Source organism: Borostomias antarcticus, assembly GCF_949987555.1.
Source record: "Borostomias antarcticus genome assembly, chromosome: 20".
Lineage (NCBI taxonomy): Eukaryota > Metazoa > Chordata > Actinopteri > Stomiiformes > Stomiidae > Borostomias > Borostomias antarcticus.
Genome location: NC_140253.1, coordinates 15,336,617 through 15,353,586, shown reverse-complemented (window position 1 = coordinate 15,353,586; position 16,970 = coordinate 15,336,617). Strand labels below are relative to the sequence as shown.

Genomic DNA, 16,970 nt, shown 5'->3' with positions numbered 1-16,970 from the left:
ATTTGATTTGACTCGAACTCGATCCTCAACCGTCCCAATTCGCGTTTCTGCATCTGCGATTTACTGTGGTGAGTTCAGACTGTATGTCATCTAATTGTTGTTTTGTGTCTCTGCGAAAGTCCTGAATCTCCTCCAGAACTGTCGCCAAGGCTGTAGTGTTAGCCTCGTGGCGGTGAAGGCTAACGTGTGCTTCGCTAGCTTGCATTCGAACGGGAGAGCTCTCGCTGTTTTCTTCGATTGCAGGCCCTGCTGCGGTGTTTTGCCTGTTTTACGCTCCTGGCAAAATAACTATTTATCGGAGGAGCTAGTAGACTATGCTGCCATTCAGGTGGGCGACGTCACCGGAAGTCCCACTTAGTACCCTTTCTTTAAGTATATAATGAAGTTGGTGTGGGTTATGTACGTGCTGTATATGGATGTGCATAACCAGAGCAGAACAGAACACCTTTGAATGTCTGTATTGGTAATGATTAGAAATAATGTATTGTTAAGATCCGACTTTTAATTTGTATTATATACTTTTTATTATGACATTATCATTTAATAGGATGATTATAAAATTGAGAGATTCTCTAGATGCCTGTCTGTGGTCACTGAAGATGGGAGTTGGACAGAGGTCAGGGTTAGGAGTCATTTTGACCTTTTTACTTGTCTTTGGTTCCTCCCACACACACACACACACACACAGGGAGAGAGAGAAAGAAAAAAAAAGAGAGAGATAGAACGAGAGAAAGAGAGACAGAGAGAGAAAGAGAGAGAGAAAGAGAGAACGAGAGGGAAAGAAAAAGAGACAGAGAGAGAAATCTCAGTGAGAAAACCAGTTGAGTGATTGAACACAAGCAGAATCTGAGACAGAGCGTTGAACACAGGCCTCCATCAGAGAAAAGCTTCTCTGTAACTGTCACCCAGTCCTCAGACAAGCTGAACACCTGTCACAGGAGCCTTGACCTGCGGTCACTTCTAGAGAGCTTGCTGTCTTGTCTTCCCTGTGAAGTACCTGTAGTAGTCGCAAGACCAATTTCAGCATTGCTGATAATAAAGTTATATCATATCGTATCGTAGCTAACCCCTGTGTGTGTGTTCGTGTGTGTGTGTGTGTGTGTGTGTGTGTGTGTGTGTGTGTGTGTGAGAAGTACCTGTAGCAGTGTGTGTGTCGGGTGATGGTGGGAGTCTTGCACTTCCACTCCACAGCTGTTGTCGGTGACCTAACTAGTCAGGGCTGAGTGGCCCCGCCCCCCCATGGCTGAGCGTAAACATGAGCGGACGGCACTGAGCACAGGTCAGCCCCCCCCCCCCCAGACCTGCCCCCACTAGACCACCCCCCTAGACTGCCCCCCTAGACCTCCCCCCCCCAGACCTGCCCCCCCAGACCTGCCTCCCTAGACCTGCACACCCTAGACCTGCCCCCCCTAGACCGCCCCCCTAGACCCCCCCCCCCCAGATCTGCCCCCCCAGACCTGCCTCCCCTAGACCTGCCCCCCCCTAGACCGCCCCCCTAGACCTCCCCCCCCCAGACCTGCCCCCTCAGACCTGCCCCCCCAGAAGCCTCCCTCTCTGTGCTCTCAGTGAAGGGAGCCGTGCTGAAGTGTGTCAGCTCAACGCGCTGACAGCCCTCGCCACTCAGCCCAGAGCGTGTCAGCGCGCCGCCGTCTCAGACGCTCCTGAGCCCATTATCCCACGTTCCTCTGGACGCTCCAGGCTGCCTATTTCGCCTTTTTTTTTTTCCATATCTCTTATGACGCCGTGTCGCTTTCGCTCTCGCACGACGGCCATGTCTGAGGACACCTGGAGCGAACCTCCCTCTTCGGAGATTTACAACGCTCCCCTCAGACCTGTCATAAGGCTGTGTGAAGTGACATCGAGAGATGGAGGGAGGGAGGGAGAGAGGAAGGGAGAGGGGGGATCCAGCCTTTTTTCCCACGCGCCATACAACCATGCGTCCCGGCTCCCCTGGTAAGACCACCAGCCACCCAGGGTCAAAGGTCACCAGTGTTTACATTTGCCTCTCATCCCCACAACTCTCTCTGATCTGGCACCAGCTGGGACGCCAGTAATGCTTTTTCCCCCCTCGCTCTCAGGACCCCCACAGGGACTGTTAGAGCTGAGGTAAACCGCTACCGCTAACTGCAGACTCAGCTCCTGTGAGTGAGTGAGTGTGAGAGAGAAAACACAGAGATAGTTTAGCCTAGCTTAGCCTAGCCTAGCTTAGCATCATTCTTGTATGCAGAGCCTATGTTAACGTACCCTAGCTTAGCATAGCCTAGTGCTAATCTATCCCCCAGCTCCGGTGAAGGCACGGGGGGGGGGGTCGGGTGTCTGGTCAATGTCAGCTGGCGCTCACTGAAGGGGTATTGTCATGCGTGAGGGCAGACATGTTTACTGCGTGCTCCGTGTTTTACGACCCGAACCCCCCCTCCACTTCGCCCCCCTCCAGTGATGTCATGGAGGGAGCCTGAGAAATGTCGTGATCTACTGCAGCTGACATGCTCACTCACTAAAGCTCTTCTCTCTCTCTCTCTCTCTCTCTCTGTCCATCGCTCTCCCAAGGCCTGACCTGAGGTTTATACATGTATGCAGCTTTTCAAACATGCTTCTCGGTCTGCCTCACTTCTCTTCCGTACTCTACCCCTGCTCCATCCCTATCTCCTCTCTCTCTCCCTCTCCTTCTCTCTTTCTCCTTCTCTCTCTCCTCCCTCTCTTTCTCTCTCTCTGGGTGTTAAAGGGACAGGTGACGTCTTCACCTCTGGCTGGCCCGGGCCAAGGTGTCCACTCAAGTGTGAATAGAGCCAGGAGTGAATATACCACACACACACACACACACACACACACACACACACACACACACACATACACACACACAGACACACACACCTAATCTACACCCAGGTTTGACAAGGACGACAAGTTTAGGGCATCCATCTCGGGGCTCAATGACCCCCAGTATCTGCCCCCCCCGACGGACATCAATCCTGGATGTCCAGCTCCTCTCTCATGATGCTCTCATCTCGTCTGCGCTGCATCCCCTTCACTAGCTTCCCCTTCAACGCTGGGGGGCTTTGGCTCCGCAGGTACATAGAACAATACCGTACATACCTAGAACCATACCGTACATACCTAGAACCATACAGTACATACCTAGAACCATACAGTACTACCTAGAACCATACAGTATATACGTACACCATACCGTACATACCTAGAACCATACAGTACGTACCTAGAACCATACAGTACATACCTAGAACCATACATTATATACCTAGAACCATACCGTACATACCTAGAACAATACCGTACAAACCTAGAACCATATCGTACATACCTAGAACCATACAGTACATACCTAGAACCATACCGTACATACCTAGAACCATACCGTACATACCTAGAACCATACCTTACATATGTAGACCATACCGTACATACCTAGAACCATGAGTTCAACGCACCCTATGACATCATTTTCCGCCATATTGGATATCCCGCCATTTTGGATTTTGTGAAAAACACTTAAAATGTATCTCCTCCTAGCAATTTTGACCAATCTGCACAAAACTCGGTGGGTGGGGGGAGTGGGGGGGGGGTCAATAGTTGGGCTACAGATCACCAAAGGCCTGTCTGAACAGGCGGGTCTTCAAGAGTTTTTTTTAAAAGAGTTCTCAGAAGTTGAGGCTCTCAGGTCCTGGGGTAGAGCATTCCAGAGCCTAGGGGCCATAGTCCCAAAGGCTCGGTCACCCTTAGTCTTTAGCCTGGTCCGAGGCACCACCAGGAACCCTTGGTCGGACGACCTCAGGGACCGGCTGGAGGAGTAGGGGTGGATGAGGTCGCAGATTTAGGCGGGGGCTTGTCCATGGAGGGCTCTGTAGGTGAACACCAGGACCTTGTGGATCCTGAGGTGCACAGGGAGCCAGTGCAGGGAGGCTAGGCTAGTTGCAACTGGTCCACAGATGCTTTGTTTAGGCAGGTGAACAAGGAGTTACAATAGTCCAACCTGGAGGATATAAAAGCATGGACAGACATGTCCAGCTCACCATGAGCAACCATTGACCGAAGTTTTGAGATATTCCTCAGATGGAAAAAGCAGGTGCGAGTTAACGACTTAACATGTTTGTCTAGATGCATAGACTGATCAAAAGTAACACCAAGGTTCCTCAGGTTGAGGTGCACATTTCCACTGAGGGACCCCATGTGATCTGCCACCCTAGTGGCAACACTGTCTGATGCCAAAATCAGGACTTCGGTCTTTTCATTCAATTGAAGGTAGTTGCTCGCTGTCCACTCCTTAATGGCAGCTAGACACTCATGCAGTACACTGAGATTTTCAATCTTATCTGGTTTGAAAGAGAAAAACAGTGGATATCGTCTGCATAACAGTGATAGGAGATGCCCTTGAATTTGCTGATTAGCAGACCAAGAGGGAGCATGTAGAGGGCAAATAGGACTGGGGCTAAGACAGAGCCCTGAGGCACGCCACAGGAGAGGGGGGCGGGGTCAGACTTTAAGGAATAGTAAAGGGAAAATGCATGTTTAGCCCTGTTTTAGGGTTACTTGTGATCATATACAATGATTCAGATCAAAACGTTGACAAAGCTAGCATTTTCGAGAAAGTTGATAATTGCTCTACCACCGTTTTGGTCAAAATAACTGGAACTGTGTTAAGGAGAACGTTAATAATTGGAGCTGTGTTAAGGAGAACGTTAATAACTGGAGTTGTGTTAAGGAGAACGTTAATAACTGGAGTTGTGTTAAGGAGAACGTTAATAACTCTTCAACAGAAATACCAAGGCTTAGACTACAGACTAATAACAGAACCCATCTGTCCTCATCACCCCCACTGCTGAGAGGGAACTGGAGAGAGAGAGAGAAGCAGAGAGAGAGAAGCAGAGAGAGAGAAGGAGAGAGAGAAGCAGAGAGAGAGAAGGAGAGAGAGGAGAGAGACAGAGAGAAGGAGAGAGAGAGAGAGGAAGGGGTGTACTCCAATCTACCATGCAGTTATCTGATCCACCCAGTCATTCTCAGCAGCTCCACGCCCACGTCCACATCAACCCCGGGCGTTTGGCTGGCCTTCCATTCATCTGACGCCATGGTGGATGAAGCTAACGGTGGCTGTGATGAATGTGCTAGCTAGTTAGCTAATGGTGGCTGTGATGAATGTGCTAGCTAGTTAGCTAACGGTGGCTGGATGAATGTGCTAGCTAGTTAGCTAACGGTGGCTGTGATGACTGTGCTAGCTAGTTAGCTAACGGTGGCTGGATGAATGTGCTAGCTAGTTAGCTAACGGTGGCTGTGATGAATGTGCTAGCTAGTTAGCCTGGGCTGCAGTCAAACAGACAGGATAGTTGTTCTGCGTGGGAGGGTGTTGGGGATGATTGGTCTCTCCGGTGGTCCTCTTCCCCCCCCAGCAGATGGACGGGAGTTTGGATGCGGTGCTTTCGTACGTGACCACCTTTCACTGGCGCGGACCGCAGCTCGGCCTTGACCGCGCCAAACCAACACCAGGATGTTACAGGAAATCCCTCCGTTCAGGAGTGTTTACGTGATTTCCCGTAACAGAGCGTTTACACACACATCGCTGCGCCGCCACAGCCCTTTGTTAGGGTGACATGTTTTGAGCCGGAGTTTGTGATTTTGTGAGACAGGCCTTCAAACTGAGTTGGTGTGAGCAGCACTGTTAGTGGGGGCTGTGGAGGGAGGGTTACGGGGGCGGGGGGCGTTGGGCTGTGGAGAGGGGGTTACGGGGGTGGGGGGCATGTGAAAGACAGCCTTATTTTACAGTTTGATTGAATCAGAAGTTCAACCCTCCCAGCTCTCTGTCTATACCATGAATCATGCCACTTAGTCTCTGCTTACAGCGCTACAGTGCGCCAGCTCTCAGACTGACCAAATCCACCCCGACATGTTTATTTTGGGGAGATATTTGCCCAATCGCGCCTCATTCTGCTTCATGTCACCCAGTGACAGGATTTTCACTATGCAGTCTGTGTGTGTGTGTGTGTGTGTGTAAATTATAGTGTGTGTGTGTGTGTGTGTGTGTGTGTGTGTGTGTGTGTGTGTGTGTGTGTTTGGGCGGGAGAATGTATGCACATTATGCATGAGAATGTGTGTATAGTGTATGTGTGTGTGTGTGTTTGTGCATGTGTATATATGTGTTTGTGCGTGTGTGTGATGTGGTGTATGTGTGCGTGCGTGTGTGCGTGCGTGTGTGTGTGTGTGTGTTTGTGCGTGTGTATATATGTGTTTGTGCGTGTGTGTGATGTGGTGCATGTGTGCGTGTGTGTGTGTGTGTGCGTGCGTGCGTGCGCGTGTGTGTGTGTGTGTGTGTGTGTGTAAGCCCCAGTGTCAGGTTCCACTTAGCCAGCCCCTCTGACCCAGACCTCTCTGTTATGACCTGACTGGTTGGGAGAGAGAGAGAAAAAAGAAAGAGAGAGAGAGAGAGAGAGGCTGAGAGAGAAAGGGAGAGAGAGAGAAAGAGAGGGAGAGAGAGAGGGTGAGAGAGAGAGAGAGAGAGAGGGGGTGAGAGAGAGAGGGAGAGAAAGAGAGAGAGAGAGAGAGCAAGCTGGAGATCCCAGTCAGTTCCAGTGTCTTTCGCCCAGGCCAGGCCCTGCGTCTGTGACTACAACAGGATGTCAGCTCCATGGCTGCTCCTGGGGCTCTCCTTCCTTACCTCATCCCCTGCTTTCTCCTCCCTCCTCCTCTTCTCCTTCCTTACCTCATCCCCTGCTTTCTCCTCCCTCCTCCTCTACCTCATCCCCTGCTTTCTCCTCCCTCCTCCTCTTCTCCTTCCTTACCTCATCCTCTGCTTTCCCCTCCCTCCTCCTCCACGCCGGGGCCCTTACACTCTCTCTACCCCCCCCTCTCTCTCTCACTCTCTCACACTGTCTCATGCTCTTTCTCTCTCATACTGTCACTCATGCGCTCTCTCTCTCCCTCCCCCTATCTCTCTCTCATACTCTCTCTCTCTCTCTCTGGGGTTGTCCTGCTGGTACTGGCTCTATGGAAAGCTAATAGAGGCTTTAATCAGAGCGCTTGTCAAACACACGGAAAGACAACCCCTGATGACAGACCAGGGAAGAGAGGGAGGCTGAGAGAGAGAGAGAGAGATGGAGAGAGGGGGGGGGGGGATGGAGATAGAGCAAGAGTAGAAATATGACACGTTGGTAAGGGGTCTCTGGGAGCTGAACTGACAGCTGATCTGATTGGCCCAGGGATACTGGAGTAAAACCAGCTGATCTGATTGGCCCAGGGATACTGGAATAAAAGCAGCTGATCTGATTGGCCCAGGGATACTGGAGTAAAACCAGCTGATCTGATTGGCCCAGGGGTACTGGAGTAAAACCATCTGATCTGATTGGCCCAGAGATACTGGAGTAAAACCATCTGATCTGATTGGCCCAGGGGTACTGTAGTTAAACCAGCTGATCTGATTGGCCCGGGGATACTGGAGTAAAACCAGCTAATCTGATTGGCCCAGGGGTACTGGAGTAAAACCAGCTGATCTGATTGTTCCAGGGATACTGAAGTAAAACCAGCTGATCTGATTGGCCCAGGGACACTGGAGTAAAACCAGCTGATCTGATTGGCCCAGGGATACTGGGAGCCTGTAATGGGGGGACACGCCCAGGTCATGCTGTCCAACCTCAGACAGAGCAGAGCAGGGATTAGTCATGAAACAGTTTAGAAGTATTTTGGAAGTAATTATTTTTCATTGGGCTCCTACATTTGTACAGTATGTTTCCTATATTGAGACTCCTGGTTGTGTTGTGACTAGTGTGTTTGTTTCCAGTGCAGTACATAGGGTGACGCCTGTCTGACCTAATCTGTCCAATCACTACCCAGCAGACAGCCTGTCTCTCTCTCCAACCCACAACATGTGTTCCACTACACACCCGTATCCACACACCTGCACAAGACATTCACTCAAACCCACAACCACACACACCAACACAGTACCACATATACACAGACAAAAGATACACAAATACATACACACACACGTGTCAGCATTGGCATGCAAATGAGCGGATTGATTTGTTAAGTGACATTTTAACATCCTTACAGACAGGTTTCCTTAAGTCCTTAAAAGGGTTTTTGAGTGCATGCAGAGGAAGGGGCCACACCTCGTTAAGGCTGCGGGGGAACCAGACAGTCACGCCCGCGCCGCGGCTGGCCAGCCATCACGTCCCAACACACTCCGTCTGCTGACACGTCTCAACTGGCATATAAAGGGGGAGTGGGTGCTGGGAGACCTTTAAAAAGCATGTTGTGTTTTACATCGCTGTTGTCTGTGTGTGTGTGTGTGTGTGTGTGTGTGTGTGTGTGTGTGTGTGTGTTTTACATCACTGCTGTGGAAAGTGCTCCTTTTGAAAGACTGAGGAACACACTGACTTAAGGACAGAGACACTCCCCTGGAACACCCAACTACAATGCCAGGGTGAACTGCATGTTCTTTCAAACAGTGTACAGTAGCAATGCTTAAATAAGTAGGCAAATATACCCACTGTGTACAACAAAATAATCTCCAATGTTTCTAGTATGAACTTGGATCAGAATGAATCCAGTCCTGAAACAGGATTCCTGTGACTTCTGCCTCCCACTAAACATTGACATACAGGAACACTAAATTATTCATTAATTATCCCAAGGTTCCCTCTGGAGCAGGGATGACACACAAACAGGCTACTAATTGGCCAATCAATAACACTGTGTGCTTCCCGCATAGTGTCCCTTTTTAAGAGGCACGAGGTCCCTCTTCAGGAGGCTGGTATCTCCATAGCATCCATCTGTTCTCTTCATGAGGCTGGTATCTCCAAAGCATCCATCTGTTCTCTTCAGGAGGCTGGTATCTCTGTAGCGTCCATCTGTTGCCCGGTGTGGCTAGATGTTCAGTTTGAGGAGATGATGAAATCCTTTAAGTAACACATTTCCGATGTACTATAATGTAAAATGTGTTCTGTGTTCTGGAGTAATCATTGTCGTTTTCCCCCAATATGTTCTGGTGAAGAAGAGTAAGGTAGAGTCTTTGCAAACATGACAGTATCAGACAGATGTGTGGACCAGACAGAGCCCTGCTGGTTCTGGACCAGTCCTCTCTGGTGCTTGGCCAGGCCGTGGTGTTTGTGACAGCGTTGGTCTGACCTCTCAGGCGGAGGGTCTTTGATAGCCTGGAAGCCAGACACAAACCAAAACGTTTTCCTGATAGAGTCTGGACTTCCAGCCGCCCAGAACGATGTGAGTGGCGGGAGTACCTGCCTTGACTCCTTCAGCCAATCAGTGTAACAAAACATTGATCAATCTTTTGCCAAATCCAGTCAGAACAATGGTGAAAACGTCTTTTCCGCTGAGAAACTCCACCAGTGCACACTCTAGTTCTTCACACTCTAGTTCTTCACACTCTAGTTCTTCTTTAATTCTTCTATTTGAGTCTGTTTCTGGCTGTTTATTCTTCTAACGGTAACGTTAGCGCTCACTGCTTCATTCTTCTAGCAGACTCTTTTTCTCATCATCATCTACGGGAACCAACACAAGTACACTATCTTTCTTTCTCTCTTACACACACACACACACACACACACACTAGCCCTCATGCTGGATGCTGATTAGCATAAAGGCGGGTCTCCGGTGGGGAGCTGCGAGCACACGACTGCTCTTTGTTCGCTGGCCTGATGGACAGCAGACCGGCGTCATTAAACACCCATCACACCAGCATTAGTTTAGACCAGGGGAGCAGGGCCCACCAGAGACCGCCCTGGCGCATAATGAACTGATCTGACACACACACACACACACACACACACACACACACAGAGCTGCCATTAAAGACAGGAATAAAGAGGCTTGCCCTGGATTATAATAGATATGTAGCCCTAATAAAAGGGATCAGTCAGACGTGTGAGTGAGAGTCTGACCGTAATGACAAGGCTCAGGGCGGAGGCTCCCTCCTCAGGCCTCCTACCTCCTCCTCCCTCCTCAGGCCGCCTCCTCCCTCCTCAGTTCTCCTCAGGCCTCCTCAGTTCTCCTCAGGCTTCCTCAGGCCTCCTCAGTTCTCCTCAGGCCTCTTCAGTTCTTCTCCTCAGGCCTCCTCAGTTCTCCTCCTCAGGCCTCCTCAGGCCTCCTCCTCAGGCCTCCTCAGGCCTCCTCACACCTCCTCCCTCCTCAGTTCTCCTCAGGCCTCCAGGGCCGTTCTTTCTCTTAGTCCTAACAGTTCCCCCTTTACACGTTTTCACATTATTCCCTCATAGTTCATTTTTAACATACAAATCGGCAAGTGCTTTGAAGTGAAAGGGGGAGCAGAATGAATGTATCTCTAATGTCAGCATATCTGTGGGTCTACGGGCATCTAAGTGGAACATTTTTACAAAATACCATTCAGGAACCCTCGGAACAATTAGTTCCACACACCTACAGTGTGACTAATGTGCGCGGTGGCCATTTTAATAGCATTCTTCCTTTTTCCCACATTAAAACCCAGGACCTTTCAACGCTGCCTTGTTCTGGGGCTTTTCTCTGGAACCTTCAACCTCTTTATTGATATTCTTCTACATCTCATAAACTCATTATACAAGAGCTTTCTCCCTCAGTTCCCCGTCAGAGGCCCTGACTGTCAAGGGAAAATGTCATTGGCCGTCAGATTCCAGGCGTGTTTTCCAGGTCCCCCCCAGCGCTCTGTTCCTGGTTCCCTGATTGAGGACTTGTAATTAAGAGAATGAAAGGGGGAGTGAGCTGTCAGAGTGACTGATGGAAGCTCCCCGGCCGTAAACATTTAAATGATATAAATGGTCGTTTAAGTGCGGCGCGGCTTAATGTTTTGTCGCGAATTAATGTGACACCAGGCAGCAATGACAATCAAGGCCTCCTCATTCTAATTTGAACGCGCTTAGAAGCCTTTGTGCGCCGACAGCTTTGCGGCAAATTAACACAACTGCTGTTTTTATGAGAAACCATAAATGTTTTTTTTCTTCCCTCCTTTGGCGACTAATGAGGAGACAAAACAGCTTGTACTTCGGCGCTATGATGACGGCGAGACATCTCCAGAATCACAGCGACGCGACCCCATCCTCCCCCGGCAACAGCAGGAAGTGAAGGGAAATCTAAAATGGCTCCCTAAAGATCAGCTAGGCTGGTGGACTCCTGCTTTTTAAAGATCAGCTAGGCTGGTGGACTCCTGCTTTTTAAAGACCAGCTAGGCTGGTGGACTCCTGCTCTCTAAAGACCAGCTAGGCTGGTGGACTCCTGCTCTCTAAAGACCAGCTAGGCTGGTGGACTCCTGCTCTCTAAAGACCAGCTAGGCTGGTGGACTCCTGCTCTCTAAAGACCAGCTAGGCTGGTGGACTCCTGCTCTCTAAAGATCAGCTAGGCTGGTGGACTCCTGCTCTCTAAAGACCAGCTAGGCTGGTGGACTCCCGTTTGCTAGTGTTTGATGTTTACGCATGAGCCATGTGATTGGTGGAGCTTTCTGCTGATGCTGCTGTTCCACATGCTGCATCCTCTGCTCACAGTCATTCTGTTTTATTTCTGGATGTTATCAGATGGACAGGAAACATGCTGAAATGCAACTATACAATCTGCTGTTTGGAGGAATGTGACATCATCCTTACAATGAAACCTCAAACCGCCAATTTGACCAAGCCTCCATAACCAGTCCTCTCCCCCTCTCTCTCTCTGTCTCTCTCTCTCTCTCTCTTCATCCTGCTCCTTTTCGATCATGGATGATGATGAGGTGGAAATTGAAGCATTATTTGTCTGTTTAGTTGATACAATTTAATCATCCATATGAGAAATAAAAAGACATTCATTCATTCTCTCTCTCCCTCCCTCTCTCTGTCTCGCTCTCTGTCTCTCTCTTTCTCTCTCTCTCTCCCTCTATCTCTGTATCTCCCTCTCTGTCTCTCTCTCTCTCTCTCTCTGTCTCTCTGTCTCTCTCTCTGTCTCTCTCTCTCTCCCTCTCTCTCTCTCTCTCTCTCTCTCTCTCTCTCTCTCTCTCTTTCTCTCACTTTTGGTTCCCAGGCTCTGGAGAGTGAGTTTGTTTCCTGCCAGCTGCACCAGTGGATCGACCTGATCTTCGGGTACAAGCAGCAGGGTCCCGAGGCCGTGCGCTCCCTCAACGTGTTCTATTACCTGACCTACGAGGGCGCCGTCAACCTCAGCTCCATCTCCGACCCCATGCTCCGCGAGGTGAGGACTCACACACATGCACACACACACACACTCACACACACTCACACACACACTCATGCACACACACACATACTCACACACGCACACACACATACTCACACACGCGCACACACACACTCATACACACACACACACACATACTCACACACACACACACACACATACACACACACTCTCACACTCAGACACATACTGTACACACACTCATATTCATACACTCATACACATACTCTGTCCTGATCGTACAGCCGGTAGACAGCTTGAGCTGTAAAAAATTACACACACACACACACACACACACACACACACACACACACACACACACACACATGCTGTTGTACTGTATGATGATGCTCATCAGTGAACTAATCCAGGATATTATAAATATAAACATATCCTATATTACACACAAAGGCATTAGTCCTCCTAAGTGGATGTTTAATCCAATTGCTTACAAGTAGCAGCAGTACATTTCAGAATATACACTATAATGCTTTGAGCTGGAGATTATGGATGCTATAGGCAGTGTTATATTTGACAGGTAGCTGTGTGCTATTGTAGCGCTGAGAACAGCCTTGGTCTGTGTGAGCCCTGCAGAAAGCACCGTGGTTGAGCGCTGTTTTAACACCTCTCTGCTCTCGTTCATAATTCATCTCCTCACTTTGAAGCACTGCACACACTCGCTAGCTAGCCGCCTCATAGCAACAGCACAACAACATAGAAGCTAACTTGCTAGCTAGCCGCCTCACAGCAACAGCACAACATAGAAGCTAACTCGCTAGCTAGCCGCCTCATAGCAACAGCACAACAACATAGAAGCTAACTCGCTAGCTGACAGATTTAACACTACATCAGTAGGCGGTGCTGTAAGAGAGGACTGAGCGCGCTCAGTAGGTGGGTGTCCTGTCCTTCATGCTGGCTGACTGGAGCAGCTGATTTACCTCCTCAGTCAGGTCACCCCCAGCCAGATGTGCTCCTGCCACACACACGCGCACGCTCGCACACACACACACACACACACGCACATGCGCTTGCTCGCGCACACACACACACACACACACGCACATGCGCTTGCTCGCACACACACACACACACACACACACACACACACACATACAAACACACGCATGTGCACGCACTCAACACATACACGCTCGCGCACACACTCACACACATACACACAGGTCGCACACACACACACGCTCATGCATGCACACACACACACACAAACACACGCACGCGCACACACACACGCATACACACACACACAGACACATATATAATAACTGTACACACACACACATTCAAACCAGCCCTCAACACACACACACACACACTCTCCCCCACACACGCATATGCACACATGCATGCAGATTGATGAGCAGGATGAGAGGCTGATGTGGGGCAGCAGCCCGTTACCCACAATCCCCCTGGTTAATGACCACGCCGGCAGATTGGATCCCTGACACCCCACTACTTCCGCTGAGACGCTCCGACGACCAGGAGATCGATAAATCCACCGCCGTGTGTGCGTGAGGGTGTGTGAGGGAGCGTGCGTGTGTGTGAGGGTGTGTGAGCGTCGTCCCTGGCCAGGAGACATGCGGAGCACGTGTGCATGAAGGGGGATATGAGGGGAGACATGAAGGGGGATATGAAGGGAGACATGAAGGGGGATATGAAGGGGATATGAGGGGAGACATGAAGGGGGACATGAAGGGGGACATGAAGGGGGACATGAAGGGGGATATGAAGGGGGATATGAAGGGAGACATGAAGGGAGACATGAAGGGGATATAGGGGGATAATGAAGGGGGACATGAAGGGGATATGAAGGGAGACATGAAGGGAGACATGAAGGGGATATAGGGGGACATGAAGGGGATATAGGGGGATAATGAAGGGGGACATGAAGGGGATATAGGGGGATAATGAAGGGAGACATGAAGGGGATATAGGGGGATAATGAAGGGGGACATGAAGGGAGACATGAAGGGGGATATGAAGGGGGACATGAAGGGGGACATGAAGGGAGACATGAAGGGGATATAGGGGGATATGAAAGGGGACATGAAGGGAGACATGAAGCGGGACATGAAGGGGATATAGGGGGATATGAAGGGGGATATGAAGGGAGACATGAAGGGGGACATGAAGGGAGACATGAAGGGGGACATGAAGGGGGACATGAAGGGGATATAGGGGGATATGAAAGGGGACATGAAGGGAGACATGAAGCGGGACATGAAGGGGATATAGGGGGATATGAAGGGGGATATGAAGGGAGACATGAAGGGGGACATGAAGGGAGACATGAAGGGGGACATGAAGGGAGACATGAAGGGAGACATGAAGGGAGACATGAAGGGGGACATGAAGGGAGACATGAAGGGGGATATGAAGGGGGATATGAAGGGAGACATGAAGGGGGATATGAAGGGGGATATGAAGGGAGACATGAAGGGAGACATGAAGGGGGATAATGAAGGGGGACATGAAGGGGGATATGAAGGGGGTTATGAAGGGGGACATGAAGGGGGATATGAAGGGGGACATGAAAGGGGACATGAAGGGGGTTATGAAGGGGGACATGAAGGGGATATAGGGGGACATGAAGGGGATATAGGGGGACATGAAGGGGGACATGAAGGGGATATAGGGGGACATGAAGGGGGACATGAAGGGGATATAGGGGGATAATGAAGGGGGACATGAAGGGGGACATGAAGGGAGACATGAAGGGGGACATGAAGGGGGACATGAAGGGAGACATGAAGGGGGACATGAAGGGGATATAGGGGGATAATGAAGGGGGACATGAAGGGAGACATGAAGGGGATATAGGGGGATAATGAAGGGGGACATGAAGGGGGATATGAAGGGAGACATGAAGGGGGACATGAAGGGAGACATGAAGGGGGACATGAAGGGAGACATGAAGGGGGATATGAAGGGGGATATGAAGGGAGACATGAAGGGGGACATGAAGGGAGACATGAAGGGGGACATGAAGGGAGACATGAAGGGGATATAGGGGGATAATGAAGGGGGATAATGAAGGGGGACATGAAGGGGGATATGAAGGGGGTTATGAAGGGAGACATGAAAGGGGACATGAAGGGGGACATGAAAGGGGACATGAAGGGGGTTATGAAGGGGGTTATGAAGGGGGACATGAAGGGGGATATGAAGGGGGTTATGAAGGGAGACATGAAAGGGGACATGAAGGGGGACATGAAAGGGGACATGAAGGGGGTTATGAAGGGGGACATGAAGGGGATATAGGGGGACATGAAGGGGATATAGGGGGACATGAAGGGGGACATGAAGGGGATATAGGGGGACATGAAGGGGGACATGAAGGGGATATAGGGGGATAATGAAGGGGGACATGAAGGGGGACATGAAGGGAGACATGAAGGGGGACATGAAGGGGGACATGAAGGGAGACATGAAGGGGGACATGAAGGGGATATAGGGGGATAATGAAGGGGGACATGAAGGGAGACATGAAGGGGATATAGGGGGATATGAAGGGAGACATGAAGGGAGACATGAAGGGGGATATGAAGGGGGACATGAAGGGAGACATGAAGGGGGATATGAAGGGGGACATGAAGGGGGATATGAAGGGAGACATGAAGGGGGACATGAAGGGGATATAGGGGGATAATGAAGGGGGACATGAAGGGAGACATGAAGGGGGATATGAAGGGGATATGAAGGGGGACATGAAGGGGATATAGGGGGATAATGAAGGGGGACATGAAGGGGGACATGAAGGGGGATATGAAGGGGATATGAAGGGGGACATGAAGGGGATATAGGGGGATAATGAAGGGGGACATGAAGGGAGACATGAAGGGGGATATGAAGGGGGACATGAAGGGGGATATGAAGGGGATATGAAGGGGGACATGAAGGGGGATATGAAGGGGGACATGAAGGGGGACATGAAGGGAGACATGAAGGGGGATATGAAGGGGGACATGAAGGGGATATAGGGGGACATGAAGGGGGACATGAAGGGGGTATGAAGGGGATATAGGGGGATAATGAAGGGGGACATGAAGGGGATATAGGGGGACATGAAGGGGGACATGAAGGGGATATAGGGGGATAATGAAGGGGGACATGAAGGGGATATAGGGGGATAATGAAGGGGGACATGAAGGGGATATAGGGGGATAATGAAGGGGGACATGAAGGGGATATAGGGGGATAATGAAGGGGGACATGAAGGGGATATAGGGGGATAATGAAGGGGGACATTAAGGGGATATAGGGGGATAATGAAGGGGGACATGAAGGGGATATAGGGGGATAATGAAGGGGGACATGAAGGGGATATAGGGGGATAATGAAGGGGGACATGAAGGGGATATAGGGGGATAATGAAGGGGGACATGAAGGGGATTTAGGGGGATAATGAAGGGGGACATGAAGGGGATATAGGGGGATAATGAAGGGGGATATGAAGGGGGACATGAAGGGGATATAGGGGGATAATGAAGGGGGATAATGAAGGGGGACATGAAGGGGATATAGGGGGATAATGAAGGGGGACATGAAGGGGATATAGGGGGATAATGAAGGGGATATAGGGGGATAATGAAGGGGGATAATGAAGGGGGACATGAAGGGGATAAAGGGGGATAATGAAGGGGGACATGAAGGGGATATAGGGGGATAATGAAGGGGGACATGAAGGGGATATAGGGGGACATGAAGGGGGACATGAAGGGGATATAGGGGGATAATGAAGGGGGACATGAAGGGGGATATGAAGGGGGACATGA

The 16,970-nt window shown here is 50.2% G+C and overlaps 1 protein-coding gene across 1 annotated transcript in view; it reads left to right on the top strand.

Moving 5' to 3' along the window:
- Positions 1 to 16,970, top strand: part of lrba (LPS-responsive vesicle trafficking, beach and anchor containing) — a gene marked incomplete at its 5' end in the record, with an annotated part of 387,967 nt that overhangs the window by 279,701 nt on the left and 91,296 nt on the right. Inside the window, one exon of the mRNA XM_084454694.1 lies at positions 12,004 to 12,171. Coding sequence (XP_084310820.1) covers positions 12,004 to 12,171 — 168 coding nt within the window. The remainder of the gene's footprint in view (positions 1 to 12,003; positions 12,172 to 16,970) is intronic.